This window comes from Stegodyphus dumicola, chromosome 6, assembly GCF_044657685.1.
Source record: "Stegodyphus dumicola isolate Sdum_Otavi_A_Nest chromosome 6, ASM4465768v1".
Classification (NCBI taxonomy): Eukaryota; Metazoa; Arthropoda; class Arachnida; order Araneae; family Eresidae; genus Stegodyphus; species Stegodyphus dumicola.
The window spans coordinates 31,862,679-31,884,069 of NC_140773.1; the positions used below are offsets into that span (position 1 = coordinate 31,862,679).

At 34.0% G+C, this 21,391-nt stretch overlaps 1 protein-coding gene across 1 annotated transcript in view; it reads left to right on the forward strand.

The window, feature by feature from the left end:
• Positions 1 to 2,628, forward strand: part of LOC118188648 (inactive dipeptidyl peptidase 10-like) — a 1,447,514-nt gene extending 1,444,886 nt beyond the window's left edge. The window contains exon 21 of the mRNA XM_085818201.1: positions 1,181 to 2,628. Within this exon, the coding sequence (XP_085674327.1) occupies positions 1,181 to 1,297 (117 nt within the window). The 3' untranslated portion in view covers positions 1,298 to 2,628. The remainder of the gene's footprint in view (positions 1 to 1,180) is intronic.
• The last annotated feature ends 18,763 nt before the right edge of the window (positions 2,629 to 21,391 follow it).

A 21,391-nucleotide genomic window follows, 5' to 3' on the forward strand; every position in this document is an offset into this window, starting at 1 on the left:
AATATGAAACAGCAGGACTTCTTTTGAATATTTCAGGCATTCTTTTGTAGCAGTTGTAAGCAAATGAGAGAAATGAGCACAAAGCAATACAAAATTATTATTCACAAGGTCTGAAGAGCCCATATTGAATTATACACCTTCATATGCCACGAAATACGTAATAAACAGATTTTCGCATCAGAGCTTATTCTTTTGACGAGTCTTAAGTATCATAACTAAAACAAAATCATTTTGCTGTCTGGATAGGAAAAAAACTGCGTAATTCTTAACCACGTCATTCTTAAATACGTTATTCTTAACTTTTATCCAGATAAAAATCGTCTTTAAGTTCCACTTTTGCTTTCAGATTTTAACTTTCAGTAAGAATATGAGAAGCCCTTTTCTACCCTTACTTACTCTTCTCACCGCACAAAAGTAATGGAGCTTTATTACTGTTGGCAAACTAATTCAACTACTGGAATAATTGGCTGAATTATTACTGTTGGTAAACTGGTTGAAATGACAGGAACATTACCAATATCAATGGCGGATTTTCCTTAACTATAGCGCTCAGCGATACCCTTTATTAATATGTCAAGATCTTCTGGAACTCGAAGTTTTCAAAGAAAAATCTGCACTTAAAAACTTCGGAAAATACTTATCATATGTTCTCAAATTCACTACTGATATTAACGTTACCTGCTACAGTCCTCTTTTCTTTCCTTTGAAACAGAAATTCGTACAGCAAGAAATGTCCTACAGACCTTTCAATCAGTATACTATTTACCTTTTCAAACAGTATTTATTGTAAAAAAGCTGATTTATTTTACGGAACATAGACATAACACTAAAGTTATACACTTAAACTGCTATAACATGTTTGTTGGTTAAGATAGACTCAAATGTTGAAAAGATTGCCAAAAGAATGATAGAAATTCAGGAATGGTCTACACTAGACTTATTATGTTTTAAATCTATTCTTTAAATTCAGCGTCAGAGTTTTTCAGAACTTGATCATACGTTTTTCCCAGTCGTAAAACATAGTGACTTTGTACAGAATGTTTGAAAGATGACCATAGACTTTGTATTTATACTATCGCAAAATTGTGCAGTATACTAAGGCAAGAAATTTGTGTACAGTAACTTTCCGTCAATGAAATGAAATTCATTGCTTTTACTATAGTTTCATTTTTTTTTTCAGATATACACAGACGAAGACCATTCTTTAAGGAACGTTCGGCGGCACATGTACAGGACAATGGAAGATTTCTTTACCAAATGTTTCTCCAATCAAAAAGATGATTATGAAGGAACGTGAAGAATGTCCTGAGTGGAAAAGAATAATGAAATCAGTGATGTTGTAAATATATTTATAGAATTATATATATATATATATATACGTGTATACGGTGAGAAGATTTGGATGCCAAATCTCTCAATGTGCCAAACTTTACATGGCTACAATGTGACGTGTCTCAACTTTACATGGCTACAATGTGAATGTTCAACGCAACAGTGTAAATGAACCCTAAATACCGATGTGATGGATTTATAAATAATATATCTATTTTTCCCTGAAAGTGTAAGTGTAAAAATGTGTATTTAAAATGTGGTTTTTAAATAATAAGAGAGCTCAATATCTTGTTTTGTTTTCCTTCAGTTTTGGTATTTTTATCTCATGTGTGAAACATTTTGTTGAGAAACAAACCACAGGGCCATGTTTTCATCTTTATTATTCATACTGAGTATTTAGTGTTACCAATACGACACAGGTTCTTCGTCAAAGTCTGTGCCATCAAAATTCGCATTTAGCTTAACCACTCAACGCATCCATTAAAGAGCTAAATCCTTCCGATGGATCACTAATCTGTCTGGAATCAAATCTTCCTAGGGCAAGCATGCTTCTTTTAAATTGTGTGTTTGCCCATCTCTTTGTATAACGTTCGTTTTCGTACGCCCACTACTACCTGCCCAGTATCTATACAAAGCTAATTTCAAATTGTTAGCTAACGGACAACCAAATTTTAATATTTTGCTATGGGACCATTATAACTGTCAAGACGCTGATACTGATTGGAAATAGCTTGGTCTAATAGTGGGAGTCGAGCACTAAAGGCAGAAAACTGTGTAGTTTTCATCCAAAAGTAAACCAGAATTTAAATAGCGGCTCTTCGTACCTTACACAATATCTGACACGTCATGGACCATGTATGTCCTATCTTCACAGATTTGGCCTAAGAGACAGCGACCAATGAATTTGTGGCAAGAAATTGGTGACCCAAATCACTATCTGCATGATTGCCCGCACACAGCGAATTCACATTTAAAAAGATCAGCTGCAATCAATATGCCGGCATGGTTCAAGAACACAATTAAAAATAAATATGTGTTCAGCCGCATTAGAGACTGCACTATCATTGCTAAGAGCACTGCTGATAGCCTGGAGCGACTTCTTTCCTTGGACACCGTGCCGTCAGGAGCCCGCTCTGTACATATATTAATTTACATAATGTCTGGTCTGTTTTTGTTGTTGTTGTAATTCTTGCTTTTGTTTTGCTTTGTTTTTAATTATGTTTAATATTATGATTAATCCAGCACTCGTTTAATGTATTTGTTCAGATTTCATCTTTACATATGTACTTGTATTTATACCATGTTCTTAATATATCTGTATGCCTAACATGTACCATAATAGTGAAAAAGTGCTCTCTTTAGTCTCAACAGTCCCCAACATGCACCTTCTTTCCATAATCTGGTTCTTCTTTCAATGTTCCCAATGTTCCTCATTTAGCGTGGTCAATTCTCGGAGGATACAGCACTATGCTCTAAATGTTATCAATTCCCGAAGAACTCAGTAATAAGCTCTCTTTTAAAGAAAAAAAATTCCATCGACGAGATCTAACAGGCTGGATGGCGAAAAGAAAAAAAGCTTTACTAACCATGGCCTGAGGTCAGTACAATTAAAAATTAGAAGCAAACTAAACTTGATAACTTCTCCTCAACGTATAAATACAGTAGGTTTCTGGTATGCCACAGTTAAGACGTAACTACGTCGGCAAAACCTACTGAGTTTTTCACCTGGAACTGGAACTAACTGGGCCGCAAATGAAACTAACATTTACCGAACTTTCTTTAAACCTATGATAGCCCTAAATTCTTCAGTTCTTTCTCTGCCAGCGGTTTCTTCAGCTGAACATCAGTATTCCAGGATGAATTACACTGAACTCCCAGTTAAGTTTACCCCCAATTTTTTATCTATGCCTAATGCTGAAAGTTTTGCATTTACCTCTGGCAAGTAACGTGATATTTAAAGGCGTAATAAATTAACATAAAGCTAACAAATAGTAAATAGAGTGTTTAGGACTTTCTGACGTCGCCGTTTTGCCATCTCTGTTTCACCGTCGCTCTTTCGCCAACTGAACAATCCGCAAGCAGCTGATTCGCCGCGAACCATTTCGCTATCAAGTAAAAATGAAGTAAGAAATAAAGGTTGCTTATAATGTATATAATTACTTGTTTACAAATTTGGCACACAAAACATGTACACATTGTTAGTTAAAAAGTTATTTCAATATTAAACAGAATAAAATTATCACATTTCATAATTATGAGCTAAACTTCTCAAATATTCTGTTATATCTTCGTTTCTAAAATTATGCGGATACAATGCTTACATGATTCGTTAAAATTTCTTGAAACATTAATTAATTCAGAGAAATCACGTATGCTAGCAGGAAGAGATCTACTAATAAATTAACTTTTACATCATGCGTAATGATATATTTGTATAAAACTGCACCCAAAAAACATTTTATATATTATTCAAAAGTTTTAAACTCATTAGTTCTAGGTGATATTTTAGTAATTCTAGATGTATTTAATTGCAAGAGCGTTTTCTTTTAAAATTTAAGACAGTCAGAGGCATACAATAGGTAAATAAATAAGTTTAATATAATATGGCAAGATATAATATAGACATGTAAAGAAAAATATTGTTGACGACGAATCGGACCGACGGCGAAAGAGCCCAAAGGCTTTGGCACGACGGCGAAACGGCGACGTCGAAATAGTCGCCAGGAAACGGCGAAGGTGAATAGTCCCATTCCCTAATAGCAGAACTTAAATTGCGCCGGTGTGTGTGTAATTATGGCAAAGCCTCGAGGGCTATCTGCCTAAGAGGAGGGATGCCTTCGTGGAGGACTTTCTAAGGGAAACTGGCTCGTATACACGTTACACATGGGGAAAACCACGAAAACGCCCATGCAGCCAGCCCGTTCGCGGGATTCGAACCTCGGACCGAACTACCAGTGTTCAGCGACTTTACCGCTCGGCCGCTGGTGGGCTAAATTGCGCCGGAGCCCTAACTAAAAAGACTCCGGCACTTCTGTGTAACCGAAAAACAGTTTCAATAGAAATCTGATCTCGAAAATTTTATTTTAGCAATAAAATTATATTAAAATCGCATATTAATTTATCTCTGTAATTTAATTTTAATTACTAATAATTAATTATTAATTAACTGAACAATAAGTAGTAATTAAATAACAATACAAATACTGATTATTAATATTGATTATTAATTAATCTGGTAATAAATAACTATTTAATTTTTAAATTATTAATGATTTTAATGGCAATTTTATTTATTTACTCTTGTTTCTTTTTCCTGGCGCTCTTGCATAGGGCTCCGGCACTTCTAATTTTAGAAATTAAGTCCTGCCTAATAGATTAGTTTTAGAGAGGCATTTAAAAGCATAAATTCTTCAGAAACCCATCCATAGTCTTCTGAGCGAAAAAGAAAAAAAAAAAAAAACATTATTAAAATTATTAAATTTAACTTAAAGTATAACAAGCAAATAGGAAAATCAATAACCTTTCCCGTAGATAGCGTTTAAATACTGTAAGCTCCTTTGCTAATGTATAATTTTAGAAATTTGCACAAATTGGTAAAAGGGAGCCACAATGAAAGTCTAAATTTTTGTTTCGTTTGAAGATTCTAGGATTAGAATGTTCTAACCCAGCTGGTAATGGAGGATATAGAAGTTTATTAATCCTGAGTAACTGGTTAAGGAGGTAGAGTCAGTCTTCAGGAGAAAGAGGCCAGATATATATATATATATATATATGAAATGTAATTTCTCATACATTATTTGTTTTGTGCAGCCGGGGCAACAGGAATGAGACAAATTTTGGAATATAAAGTGGTAGGTTTATTTTAGCATCCATCTCACCTTTTCGTACCTTGAGCAGAAGCCCTATTTATACCTATGTGTGCGTCACGAGACTCATCCAATCAGCGATATTAATTGAAATCACGAGGTGACGCTATCTTCTCATCAGGAGTGTTCTTAAGGACTTTACGTAATATGACAGATTTATGACTTTGGCGATTTGGCGGGCGCCAACAGGTTAATATATTTTATACTAAAGAAAGGATTTCGCCAAAATTTAGGAACAGGGATGCAATTTAGGTAGAGAATCGCCAACACATTATTAAGCAATATTATTAGAATTTAATTTAATCAATTGATTTAAAAATATCATTACATATATATATTAAGCTTAATTGTGTTGCATTGAAGCATTTGATGGCCTAGAAGAAATGCCTTCATGGAGAGATTTGCCAACGTGATTGATACATCTGTGATTTTATTGTTTCCGACTAGATTGATACATCTAGTCGGAAACAATAAAATCCTTACATATTTATTCAGCTAAACTATACAAAATCAAAGTCAGGTTAAATTATAAACATTTAGTGATCGTAGCGTTTAACGAGAAAACTTAATGTTAATGCTTGAAACGATAATTAACTGAATTTTTGGAAAATAATGTGTTTAAATAAGTTACTCATAAAAAATTATTGAATTCTTAAAGGAATATAAGAATTTTATCTAAAATAAGTTATGAAATGTAAAGGTTTTAGAATATAAAATCACGTTTGAAATATATTACATCATCCTAACTTAAAATCTCGTTTGCATAGCTTTACCTAATGGACTGTTATTTGAGACTTATTTTATTAATCAACTAAAGTTTATTTGTTACGATCTGCAGATTTAAAAAAATGCAGAGAATTGAATAATAATTTTAAAAAGCTTAATAATACTTCTTACAGGACGCAGTTTAACTGGAAATAATATTCTAAAGAATCTATTCGGAAGAAAATATATATATAAAGGACCTATTCGGATAAAGCAACCAGACACAAGATGGCAGGTGTCCTTTTTTAACTTGTACAGACGTGAGTAAATGAATAATCTGAATAATCACCTAAAGTTAGCTAAAATGATTAATAATAAGCAACATGAATCTGCGTAATGTAAGTGAATTTGCGGAACTGTAGTACCGAAGTTTAAATAGAACCTTCTTTCTCAGCTTCAGGAATGAAAACGACGAGAAAAAGTATGTCCTCTAGAACAGGGGTTCGGACAACTTTCTTTAGAAAGGACCAGATTGTAAAAACCTTACGCTCGGCGGTTCTAGTAGCAAAGATGAAGCTATTATGAATGATTAATTTTCTTATATAGCAAAAAATAAACGTTAATTTTTTTTACCACGAAGTGACACTTTTGCATAATATTTATGCACATTTTACTGAAACTTAACAAAAAAGTAATAAAAGATTAACATTCACATATCAAAAAAGTTATTATTAAATAGATTAAAATTTCTAATGCGAAAAATATATTGTTTTCATGAGACAATATTTCATCATAGTGGAATTCGAAAGTAGTACTTCTTTGCATTAAAGTTGTTTGCAAATGATCTGAATGATCATAATAATAATAACGATCTAAATGATCATAATAATAATAACGATCTGAATTATGATTTTACATACTTCATTTTCGAAATATCTTGTTGCACTGGTAAGTACTCCCAAATACGGATGATAACCATCCCTTTAAATATGATTTTATGTAAGCGTATCTTCTGAAAAATATTTATAAAATTAGGATACATCCTTTCCTTTAAACATCATTTTTAACATACAATCATTTTGCAAATCAATTACTTTCAGTTCAAGAACTGATGGAAGCTTCCCAGTTGTACAATCAAATGAATTTGGAAACACCTTTCGCACTTGCCTCATTCAAAAAAACGCTGTTGTAACTGCAATATTAGCACAAAAAATATATCCTGCTCGAATGTTTTGGGAATGGGGAAATTGCTAATATTTAAAATTTTTACAGCGTGGGAAATTGTAAAATTTGTTTAATGTTTGTTTGCGTTTCAAATAATGCAGATTTTCAGCATACCTTTACTATACAATACATTTCACATATGAGTACTGTTTTCTCCTGTAATTTTAAATTAAATTCGTTGAGATATCTCATGACATCTGTGACAAGTGCTAATTTACCTAGTCGTTAGTCGTTCACTGTTTAACAATAAAGGTTGTGGCCAATTTTTCTCCTTAATAAAAAATATCTATAATATCTCTCACGTCCAAGAATCTCAATTCTCAATTGAATCTGAATTCCCATTGCTCACGAAACTGGCGGCGGTTAAGTTTACGAGGGCGAATGAAGCTTACTGTTGATGCAACTGGTTCAGTAACACGTGACAGATTGAGATATTTCTCACAAAAATCTTGCTGATGAATAATACAACGAATTACCGGAGGTTTTTAAACATTTAGCATGTTTACTAGCCTTAAAAATCTGTCCAACTAATCCTTTTTACTTTCCACACAAATTTTTCCACCATAAGTCGTGATACGTATTAACTGATTCCATTGCAAATTGCATTGTGTCAGCGTTTTCTCGACTTCCTTGAAGATATCGTCACCTGTAGCTTTTCCACGCAGATTATTCATAGAACCTAATTCTTCAGTAGCCTCATATTCAACAATAACCACTCGAATAAGCACCAGCAGTTTGGCAGTATCAGCAATATCCGTCGACTCAATGAAAAGTCAACGAAAACCATTTGGACTTGTGTTTTCATATACTCTTGATACGGCTCCCGATGTCCTTAGGTCTTCTACAATTACCGAAAAACTTTCGAAACATATCTGTTTCTTCTGGGTATATTTCTTTTAGGCTGCCACAAGCAAACATGATAATAATGACAATAGTAGTTGATGAAGTATCGAAACACACTTTATTGGCCAATATTGTCAGCACAGCTCCAAAACACGTTTTTACAGTCGTCGATGAACTACTATAAAGACGCTGACACGATCAGCAACACCGCCTCCAGGTTATCAGGCTATCACGGCAAAGCACTAGAGTACAGCTCCCGACACTGCTTGGTCGTTCTCGGAACTCCACGTACTCTCCACGCTACAACTCGTGTTATATAGAAAATTTTTATTTGGTGTTTAAATACCTTTAAACTTTAAACTTTGCTGCAAGGTGCCGGACAAAATTAACAAAAAAAAAATCAAAAACCAAAATCTATTTCATAAATTCATATATCATTTCGACATTCTTATAAACATTCGTATATCAAATCTATCCATCAATCAAATTAATCAATCGTATATCATATCTATCAATCAATCGTATACTGGTAGTACAATTTAACTTTTAGGTTTGCGTTGTGAGTAACCTATGTAAAAGGAAATATCAATAACTCCAAATTCAATTAAACTCCGTGTTTCTTAAAAGCCTCCCGGCTCAAACAAATGGAGGGACATGACAGACCACAGTAAATTATACGCTACATAAATACACAAATGCAATTAAATTTTAAACACACATTTATTAAATTCTTGAATATATTATATAATTAAATAATGGATAACTGATCAGTAATACATATTTTCCTAAGCAAAATAACACATAATACTACACCAAATTACAGCTTACATTAATTAAGATTAACATTGTTTTTTTTTTCAAATTAATTAGGTGTAACAAAATTTAATCCTCCAAATAACAGGTTCTTATTAATTAGAAGGTAACGTTTTTCTAGCTCACAAAATTCAGTAGGTGAAACAAATTTTAATCCTCCCAAAACTGGCATTCACTTGAAATTATATATAACTTCTCAATTATTCTAACTGTAATATTTAATAAGTAATAACAATATACTGGTAGATAAATCACTATTAACTGTTCTGCATTCGGGAAAACTAAGAAAGAGAGAGAGAGAGAGAATATATACTTAAAAAAAAATTTCACTCACAGATGGAAAACAGTTTTTCCTGATTAGCCGGATCCTTAGTGTCCAATCCACATGGAAATGAGCCAAGCCCATTTTTCTTTACTGGCCATTAGGTGGGAACCAATAGTCCAATTTAGAAGGATCTTTTATCTGTCCATTAGATGGGAACCAATAGTCCAATTTAGAAGGATATTTTATCTGTCCATTAGGTGGGAACCAATAGTCCAATTCAGAAGGATCTTTTTCAATTCAATAACAGGTAGCTGAATATACACCAGTTTTTTAGCACAATCATGTGCATCATCGAAGCATCGAGGCAACATTTATGCTGAATGTTTCGGAAAAGGCTCTTGGAAATTAACCGGCGATTCAGGTGAAGAGAGAGAATCTGTGCTAAATTTTCTTGGTAGATTTTTCTCTATACGTCTCAATCAGCTCTCAGTAAAAATTTCTCTTTGCAGCTCGCGCACATTTCTCCATACATCACGCAGGAAAATGTTCCTTGCATCTCGCACAAAACTTTTAAACATCCCGCAGAAAAAGAATTCTCTAGAGCAAAGAAAAACGCAACCCAAGTCCTCTTGCCTCGGCAACCGGCCGCATGGCAAAACCGGCAGCAGGGCAAAACGCCCCTCGTTCGCCCCTTTTTTTTTTCACATCGCGGCTGCTCAAAATTCACTCAAATCAGACTCCGCTACAGTCATCATCGCAGCACGCTGGTACAAATCGCTCGCCACGCAAGGGGGGAGCCCCGCAAAACTTTTTGCTTCTCCTTTTCCTTTTCGTTCAAAAATCATAATCAGAATGATCTCAAGCCTGGTGCAAGCACCCAGGAAATCTCGGTTTCTCCGCCTCTGTGAGTTCATAGGCTTTCAAAAAAATCATAAAATTAAATCTTACCAATCCCGGAATTTTATGTTATCTAAATTGAGAAAATGACACACCCATGACGAATCAAACACCAGAAAATCTGACAATGCAATCCGAAAAACATCTGCACATATAACGTGAGAAAAAAAAATAGACCCCCCAACTAACAAGCGAAACTAGCTTTTAAGAGTATCCAATTATCTAAGTTAGTACACCTCCTACTGTCTTGAAGTAAGAAGACAGCAAACTTTAACAAAGCGATTTCCGTTTCCCACGCAAAGAAGAAAGTTTCCAACCTATAACTCTGTCAAAATAATCGCCGCCCCTTAGAACTATTCGCCTCTGAACGAGAAAAACACGTGTTTTCAACCCCCGCGAAAAAAAGTTGAAAATGCAGCTGGACAGTGACCTCTAACCTCCAAAGAAGCCTACGCATGAGAAACGGAAATACACCCGCGCCCTTTTAATTGTAACACAATTCTGCCAAACTTAAAATGAAGCTTTGCCGTAAAGTTTAACAATATTAAATATTATACATTAATTTAAAAATAAGCACAATACAAATTCACAGTAAAATAATATAATAACTAAAAATACATTATGCACAGTAAAATAAAATTAATATACACAATAATTATACACATGCAATAATTATACACAACAAAAAATACATAAGAATGTTCCATAACACTCGCGATGCACTCGACGACACACAGAGCACAGCTCCCGACTCTTCGGTTCAGTCGTTCCCGGAGCTCAACACGCTCTCTAGACGATGCACTAACCGCGACACTCTACGAGACTCTTTCAGTGCACTCGGCACTCGCTGCCCGGCTGTCAACTCGATCGACTCCGCAGGGATTGACTCGCTAGACGAGACTCAAACTCGATACTAACTAACTCTCCGCGTACCAGCAGGGTTTATATAGCTTTTGACTGGTGTTCGAGAACATTCTGAGCTAAAGCGGTAAGAATTTGTTCCAGAAGGTTCTCCATCCGTCCATGGCATATCGCCAATTTTGTCGCCAAATGGGCGATTTCTCGCCAAATATGGCAACCCTACCTTCCTTTGCCATTTTATGGCAACCCTTAAACTGCTTTGCGGGTAGCCATCTTACAGCGCCTGTGCATTTCGTAACATTATCTAGAATAATCGAAAATACCCTTTTTTTAAAAAAATAAGCTAGACATTTTTTATTTAATTTCTATAGCATTTATGTCATTCGGATATTTAAGTGTTAATTTAGAAGCTGCTGCCGTTGAATTATCTAAATTCAATGCAAATAATTTCTCACCAGTTAGAAACTGAAAATTGAGACATGCTGTATTTAGTTCTCGTCAGAGTACCGCTTCGAATTAGGGCTTTCGCGACGGAAAGTGGCACAGGCAGTTACATTAATTCGTTTACTGTTCCACGGTGGACCTCCTGAGCATAAAGGCTTTCCCAGACATGGCTGCGGAATGCTCGAGGTTTTGACTGCCATTCCAATTCCTAAGCAGACGTGACGGATTCATTCGTGCGTGGTGGTCAGTTTTTCAGGTGGAGCGTAGCGTTGCATTCGTTTCCTCTCGTGCCCTGCCTTTTACGAATGGCATAAGCTCGCCGTTCCTTCGCACCGTTACGTCGTGGGAAGGGATGTTTCAAACCTTCAGATCCGAAACTATATTTCTTAAAATTCATCAAAAATCACATAAGTATAGGTTTAATATCGGTTATCTTAACCAGCCGAATGAAAGGGAACTTTGTAAAACATGTTCTTTTATATCAATATCTGTTATATTAAAATAAATCAGAACAATTCGTCTTAAAAAATTCAAAATTTTAACCTTTTTTTATTTTTCTTTGATGCTAAGCAATTCATCTTCTTGTTTCATTATATACAGTTTACACAATACAGGAAACAGAACTTAGCCTAATTTTTATGTTTATATTCCAACATCTGCAAAGAATGAGGCAGACTAATTTGCCATTTCATTTAAAACACCCATTATCATGTGTAATTAAACCGAAAAAACATATATGCCTTGCGTAAATGAAATATGCATGCAACGAGATAACACTTGGAACCATGGATCTCGTTGAACTGCAAATTTTGCACAAAAAAAAAATGGCGCAAAACATTGATAATACGGAGCGCATTCACTTTTTTCCAAATATCATTGTTTAGACACCTAATACCATTCCAGTATGCTTTTACGCTTTAAGATTTCAGCAAGAAGCTGAAAGCAGTTACACTACAGCTCATTTTCAGTAAGTGGCTGTTGGAAAGCTTGTTACTCGTATGATGAAATAAAAGCAGTAAGAGCTATACTTCTAATTAAAGAGAGATTAAGACACAATAACACGCCGAATAAATACTAATTCAGAAGTCAAACAACAAAAATCAGCGTTATATTCACAAAATTTTGTGAATATAACGCTGATTTTTGTTGTTTGACTTCTGAATTAGTAAAGAGAGATTGTAAAGAATTATTAATTTCGGCAGCATGGTGCTGCCGAAATTAATAATTCTTTACAATTGTTTGTAAAGAATTGCTTTCTAGACAAGGTTAGACTAAGCAGTTCATTATACAGGGTGTCCCTAAATGTTGCGACAAACTTCTGGCGGAGGTAGGGCACATCATAAGGATTAAGAATTGCATAGGATTCCCTGCCCAGAAACGTTACTGTACGTCTCCAGAGGGTGTTGTACAGGAGAGTGCTAGTGAAAAGTGAGGATTGCCTCGTTCGAGCGGTAGGCACCATACAAAGAGTATGGTAGTTTGCTATACGAACGGAGAGCTTGTGAACATGTGGTTCCGACATGACGGGCCGCCATTCATTTTGGACTGGAAGTTCGTAGCCATTTCAACAGATCATTCCAGCATAGATGGATTGGGCGTTGTGGACCGGTTTCCTAGCCCCCGCGCTCGCCGAATTTATCGAGCCTTGATCAAAGTGTCGTGTATCACGATATTTTTGTATCTGAAATGGATCTCGTGGCAAGACGCACCTGCGCAGCTGCTACAATCAAAGAAACTCCCGATGTGTTTGAACATGTCCGTCAGTCAATGGTCCGTCGGCGTCAGGCATGTTTAGCGTCTGATGGTGCAAACATTGAGCATCTGTTGTACCCTTCAAGCTATCGTATACTATTTGTATTCATGTCCAATAAATGTATCAAATTAATCACTCTCTTGTTTCCTTTCCCATCTTGGTGCTTTCTAGACAAGGTTAGACTAAGCAGTTCATTATACAGGGTGTTCCGTAAATGTTGCGACAAACTCCTGGCGGAGGTAGGGCGCATCATAAGGATTAAGAATTGCATAGAACCCCTGCCCAGAAACCATCAAACGTACAGAAACGTTACTGCACGTCGTCAGAGGGTGTTGTACTACCACTTACCCCTGACATTTCCGGACATGGGTTCCTATTGCAATTCTTAATCCTTTTAATGTGCCCTACTTCCCCCAGAAATTTGTCGTACATTTTACGGGACACCCTGTATAACTGCAAATAAGCGTAAATTTATTTTATTAAGCGTTGTATATAGTGATAGTTTCAACATTAAATTTGAATGCTGCCAAACAATGTATACAGTATTGTGAAATCACAGTGCTTTAAAGAATAAATTAATGTTATTAATTCTTCTCTTAACTCATTTGAATTGTATACAACACAAAATGCTTTTGAAGTTTCTTGGTGGGTTCCAAAGTTAAAAGTTAACAACTTAATTTTTTTTAATGAATTTTGAAATTTTCGCAGGTAATTTGACGCACCTTCTAGTTTTCACCTGCCTCACCCATTTCCAACTTCTGCCTGCTAACAAAGCTTTTTTTTTTTACTTTTTTATTATATTATTAAACATTTCTTCATACTTACACGACATATTATTCACAAAACTTTTAAAAGCAACATATATTTAGAATTAAGAGTGTCAAGCGCTACCATCAGCTTTAGCTCAAAGGGGTGTTAGCCTACAAGGGCTACTAGTCTCAAAAAGGCATTTTGTGTCGAATTATTGTAAAAGGCTGTATCACTTTTAAAACTGTTGGCACTAAATATTATCGCCCTCTATTATATTGAAAGAAATTAAATAATGAATACTCAGTATGAATGTACGTATAGTTCTTGCAAGGTGAAAAAGCAACGGCACCTAGCGCCATCAAATTTTCAATAACATATTCCTCCACCTGAATATGAGAAATTGGAAGCCCGAATTTGTTTGATTGTCTATTTCATATTTGGTAAAACCTTAATGAATTTTTGATTAACACTCAACGATTTCAAAACGAGCAAAGCTATACAGAGGTGAAAAAATGTATCTCCAGCGCGCGAGACTGTGCATCGAAAATTCTAAATATATGCTGTTTCTAACTATTTTTAGCCAAAGGGACATTAGCCAAAATGCTCTCAAAACGTATATGTGTGTGTATATGAAAAAACGTCTCTTTGAACGTAATTTAAAATCTGAAAGCTTTAAGATTTTTCTTTCAGCATTTTCTAATTTCATCAAAACCTAATGCCCATTTTCTTAGTAAGACGACTTACACAACTTCTTTTGTCTATTAATTATTAACTTTTTGTCTTTTAAACATCAATTTCTTTATACTTAACCATATAAAATTCAACAGCAAACTAGCAAAATATTTAAAAACAGCATATCTTCAGCACTCCCGATAGAATGTTAAATGTGGCGATATATATATATATATATATATATATTTATATATTCTCTATATTATTTCTTCAAAAATAGTACATGTCAATATGTTTTTATTTGAAAAGTAATACTAATCAAAAATGTGAGGATCGAGATTAGTAGCATCTCTGGTAACTTGCAAGGTATATTTACAATGAATGATTAAAAATCTGGTAAAAAATTTTAATGGGGCAAGAGAAAGATCTGATAATAAATTTTAAGTTCTTGTCTGTTTTAAACTGCTAATTAATTTCCTAAGATCTAAATATAGTAATTGACTAAGGTACATGTATCAATGGGCTAATTTCATGCCTTTCGTCGTCAAATGAATAACAATACAAAGTAATATTAAAATTACACAATGCATGCTTTCATCAATGGATTATTTACCTTACAGTAAGAATTTCGAAACAGAAGTTTTTGCTTTACTTTACTTCAACAGATTTCCTATTACTCAGCACTATCTTTGCGGAAAAGTTTCAAAATCATCAGTGTTGCAATCATTCTTATCTTGAAAACTGAAAACAAAGAATAAAAAATTTCAATTCTAAATAAATTCTCATGTTCAATATTTAAATTTAAAGATGAGTCATGAGTTAAAACAAGCGTTTAATTAGTACCGATCAAATATTCCAATGCATTACAATTTATATTGTAGCTCTCCGCTATGGAGCCTTCATGAGCATTGCTATGGTGGCGCCATCTGTCGATAAGGATTGGAAGCGCCAGATTTTTTTTCCGACTAACAATACAATACGATTACATTTATGTGGTAACTGTTATTATAATAGCACCATGTCTAATATGGAAGATTATTGTTAAAAATCAAATGTTTATGCAGTAAGATAATATACATTTTTTGGCTGTTAAGTGAAAGGAATGAAGCAAAGGACTGGTTTAAAAATTTCGGGGTCCTCGCAATTTGAGAGATAGATTTCTTCTTAACGGGAACCTTTTTTCTATGGTTAGACTCTTTGCATAATTTATTATCACTTATAATTTTATTTGAGTAGCAAAAAATTTAAGTACTTATGGAATATTTCTTGCGTGAGAATAGCTTTCAAAATAATGCAACTTTCAATACTGAAATATAATTCAAATATATTAAAAAACTGTAATGTAACATTTATAAAATATCAAACATAGTGCAAAATATTTTCAGTAAAATAAAGGGAAAAGAGTTACATAGTTCTATTAAAATCAGAACTGCAGAAGATTTACAATTTCTACATGGAAAATTTTAAAATTTAAAAACTAATCTTACCTCATTATATTATATTTTACAATGTAGATGTTATTTTATTTTTCTGATCCTTTTTTTTTACTAGGTGTAATATGTTTACTTGAATAATTAATCTCATTTACTTTGAAACTTTTATCATTTTTCATATAATTTGTGTTTATCATCCCAATTTTGTCTGATAAAAATCTCACATTTTTTTCACTTCTTCTTTTTTAGATAACTTTTTGTTATGTTTCTAATATCTTGACATCTCGTGCTTTTGGGGGAACAAACATTTTAATTAACTTGTCAAAGCACAATGAATGTGCAATCTGCCTCTTTACTGTTATTTTAAAAAGTCTTCTCCATCGTTCTTCATTCATTGAAGGTTGTAGAATGTTTTATCAGTTTTCAGAAACATCGTCCCGCTGAAGTTACTGTCATTGGCATGCACAAATAAATTCTCACTACAGCTGATATATTTTGGAAAATGTCTTTCAAATTATTTTTGTAAATGTACTGAAATGCTGTCATGTACAGTTTGAAGTAACTTGAGGTAACTTCGAACTCAGCAGCAAGATCTAAGACACTTGTGTCTTCTATCATCCATCCATTTATTTCAGACGAACAACTGTTTCAGACAATTTTCCTACATGCTTTATCACCGAAAGAAAGACGACGATATTTTCCTTTCTTTCGCAAAGGAATTGTTAGTTGTTCATGTTCAACAACCAATCAGCTATCAGCACCGAATCTCCCGTCATCAACCATCATTTGTACTGGAGAATTAGTTTCCCCTTGACAGTGGTAACCCAAAAACGAGCTGCGTTGATTGCCTGTTTCATACCGCTTGACAAAGCAGAAAAATTGTTCCAAAAAGTTGTTCTTCCGAAATGCTTTAAATGTGTGATACGAGCTTTCGTCTCTCTTTGGTTCACTTAGAACAACTGCAAGCTTTTTTACTTCCTTGTACGAAGTAAAGGAAGTATTGTAATGGAGGGACGGCAACTCATGAGTGGCTGCCCTGCGTATGTGGCTAATCGGGCCCGACACTCCTATCTGGTCACTCGCAACGGCCGTATGTTGGGAGTGGACAGTATGCGGGACATGACCTGGCTTCGCAGGACTAGAATCCTATTACTATGGTAGTGCGTTCAGCCCAGGACTTAAAGAGCTAGCTCATAGAACTTTACCCGCTGAAACAGGAAGTAAGACGTGATGACGTAGTCATATTGATACTGAACGCGGAAATGCAATTCACAGCATAGGATTTAGCGTTTTTAATTTGAAGATTCAACGTTTAAAATGAACTGTGTGTGAAAAACAGCTATAATTGGGAAGAAACAATGTTATACTGTATGCATTTTACACTGAAATTTAAAAATTTTAAAAAAGAAAATCTGAATGGTTTCAGATTTTAAATTACGTCCAAAGTGGCGTTTTTTTAGCATTTTGTCTGTTACCTTTATTTATTAAATATCATGTTCTTCGCACTTAAACCATAAAATTCAGTTCAAGAGCAATATCGCAAAATAATTTTAAAATGAGCATTAGTTTAGCATTTCCGGTACATAGTCTCACGAGCTGGAGATAAATAAAAAATTTTTCTGTACCGCGTTGCCATTTCTCGCTTTGAAATCCTTGAGTTTGTTAAGCAAAAATTCGTTTAAGTTTTGCAAAATAGGAAATCGATAATAAAACAAATTCCAAATTTCAAATTTGGGCTTCCAGATGCCCATATTCGCAGTAGGATTACATCATTCAAAATTGGATGGCTCTAGGTACCGTTGTTTTACCACAATGCGCGAAACAAACATACATTTATGCAGATTCTTCATTATTTAATTTCTTCAAATATAATACAGGGTGATAATATTTGGTGACAACAGTTTGAAAAGTGAAACGGACATTCGAAGTGATTCGACGCAAAATCGCAAAACGAAAACAAGAGTCCCTCAGGGACAAAGCCCCTTTGTACTCAATTTTAAAATAATAGATAAAATGCTCTACTCTTTTAACATAAAGTTCCTTCTTTTTTAACTTGCTGATTTTTTTAAATTATTTATAATCATCTCTTTATCTACATAATGTCTGACAGAATTCTACTACTGCTTCTAATACGACTATAATGACAGCTAATTAAATTTAGTCAAAAAACACTCTTAGATTATCATAGTTTTAAAAATATATGGCAATTCTATTATTCCTGCTGCTAAAGAACTTACGTTTGATTGCCCTTGAAATCGATAGCTTCATTCAAAATTTCTGCTAATATAAGTTTGATTTTTTTTTCCCTAATCGTGAATTTTACATTGGCATATTTCTCTTCTGATTCAATTAAATAATAGATATTTTTTAAATAATTTTGTAACTTATACTTAATCTATAAGATCTAGTTGTGCACCTCTCTTTTTTTTTATTGCAATCGGATGTAGTACGTATATATGTACATGTGTCCAACCCCTTTTCTGCCTTAAAAGTCCTTACCTGGCATTTATTTTCGCAATGGTCGGTTGAAGTCATATACTTCCAATTACAGAAATGTTTCAAATGACGGAAATGTTCATGTTTGGGGAATGTCAAATTTTAAAAAAATAATAATAATAATTTTAGATAAAAAACGAATTTAAATTTCAATGTGGTCTTCCGGTTCCTATACTTTAGAATACACTTTTTATACATTTGGTAAAGTTTTATACTCGTTATGAAAAAATAAAATTATGAAAAGTTTGACTCCCCGCTACGACAAAAATGGACCGGGATATTTAATTTCAAAATTTGCAATTTTTGGTGTCATTTTCAATTTGCTTTGAGAGATCAGTTAATTCAGTTTGATTCGAGAAAACAAATTTAAACGAAGTGCAGCAAAAAATGTGTATAATTTAATAAGCTGTACAAAGTAATCATGTGGTATCCACAGCAGATTTTTTACTACTGCTATTAGATCTCCATTATTTTAGCAGGTTCTTAAAGTCACAAATAAGCCTAAACACATCATAGCAATGATTTAGGTGTTTAAATCTTTCTGCCAAAGACTAATGCTTTTCCCTAGTTCTACTTTTAACATCACTAATTTGAGCAACAACCCCTACAGATATAATCAGTTTCCATACTTCTTCAGCTTTTCTAAATCCATTTTCGGCCCACCAATAGCCGATTCGAATTCGCATGGTCATTTCCTTGGTTTTGTTTCGAATGTGCAAAGCGGAATACGAGCCAGTTTATCTTATAAAGTTGTTCACAAAGGCATTCTTCTTCCTAAGCAGATAGCTTCGTGTGCTTTGACATAATATGCCAAGCCTAAATCTATTTTCTCGGAACCCTCAATATTACTCAGCGTGACATATACGGAATGATTCAAAACTAGAGGAACAGACTTCTAGCAGGGGTAGTCTATAATTCGAAGCAAATATGAATACATCGTGATCGCAAATCGGCACTTAAACATCATAGGCTTCAAATTAGTCATTTTTCTGATAAAGTTGCCCGAAGTTTCGTAATGCGGCGTGAGGCACGGAATCTCGGACGTTCTGAAATACACTGGGGGCTTCGAAATGACGCATCTTCGTGGCTATTGCGAACGCCGGTTGGATACCAGCGGATACGTTCAGGTAATGCGCACTACTGTTTAAATAACTATTTAATTATTAAAATAAATACGAAAAATCAGGTACGTGTAAAATTAGCCTACAGATCAAGCTACCAAAAATTTTTATTTATAAAAGTTACAGAATTATTTTCTTAAATGTAAAAATGCTTATGAATGCATTAATTTCTTTATAACTGTTTTTAATTTGCATTCTAATCACGTATGAAATTTTCTCGTATTTTGTTCTTTTTTATTTGCCGTGTTTCATCTGTAGAAAGAAATAGTTAAAGAAATTAAATAATGAAGAATCTGCATAAATGTATGTATCTTTCTTGCATTGTGATAAAACAACGGTACCTAAAAACATCCAATTTTGAATAACGTACGTCTCCACCCGAATATGAACATCTAGAAGACCAAATTTGGAATTTGCTTTATTATCTATTTCGCATTTTGTAAAGCACTTATGGCAACACGGTACGGAGGGGGAAAAAAGCTCTTTTATCTCCAGCGCGAGCGACTGTGTATCGAAGAGTCTAAAGATATGTTCAATTTAAAATTATTTTTCCATATTGCTGAATTCAATTTTATGGTTTAAGTGCAAAGAACATGATATTTAATATGAAAAAAAAAGGCAAGCCACAAAACGTTAAAAAAATGCCCCTTTAGGCGTAGTGTAAAATCTGAAAGCTTTCATATTTTCTCGAAACGGCATTTTGCATTGAATCACTATAAACAGCGGATCACTTTTCAAATTGTCATCACCTAATATTATTGCCATGTGAATAAGAAATTAAATAATAAAAATCTGCATGAATGTCAGCGACAGCATAAAAAACCTTAAGAAAACTTTTGGGTGACCGTTAAAATCTGAAACCTTTCAGATTCTTCTTTATATATATATATATATATATATACCACTTTCCCTAAAATTTCTGCAATTTATTTCTGTTTTAGAATCCAAATTAGAAGATTTAATTACCCTGAGTTTTGCTGAAAAAAATCATAAAAATAGAGCAGCGTTGTTTTACGTTCAATAGAGGCAGTATTATAAAAGTCGACTAAATATTTACTTTCTTTTAAATAAAATTAATCTCTGCTATCAAATAAAATTAAACCTCAAAAATAATTTTGAAAAACATCATTGGCTATATCTGACTTTCTTTTTGTAACGTAAATTAGCATAAATACGAAAAAGGAAAGTGTTTATGGCAAAAGTAGAGAAATGTGAAAACACCACATCTTTAAGGAAATTGAAGAATTATCTAGTGCGTGTGGCTAACTTGCTCGCTTTTCTAATTATGAAACTAAACTAGCTATATATTGCAGATTTTGGGGTAGTTTCCATTTCTGTAGTGGCAATGAAAGTCGTTTACAGAGAGACACCGCTCTCGGACCATTGTGCGTGAAGCAAAGAACTTATGTTTGGCGGCAATGGAGCAGCCTGGATGTGATGGTAAAATTCTAAACATTTTGACAAAAGAATTACAGCTGTGATGTTGACGTATTATTTTTGAATTTCTAAACTGGAATTTCAGTACAGTTTTAAAATGCAAAAATATTGTTTTATTGAGCACTTCAGCCTAATTTTATTAATGTTTAAGCTTGACGAAAGCACATCACAAGTTCGGGATCCTCCGGGTCTTTTAAATCGGCCTTGCAATCAAATATTTTTATGTATTGCAATTTATGGTATTGAATCTAATCGCTAAGAAGTTTTAGAGTTTACGATGGTGGCGTCATCTATCGATAAGAACTGAAAACGACAGATTTTGCCGACATTATGTAACGTACGATAACATAAATTTCGTAACGGTTACAATAGCGGCGCAAAGTATAATCTGGCAGGCTGTGCTAAAAGAGTCAAATGTATAATTAACTAAGATAACATAAGTAGATTTTGTTGGTGCTAAATGAAAGTAATGAAGCAAA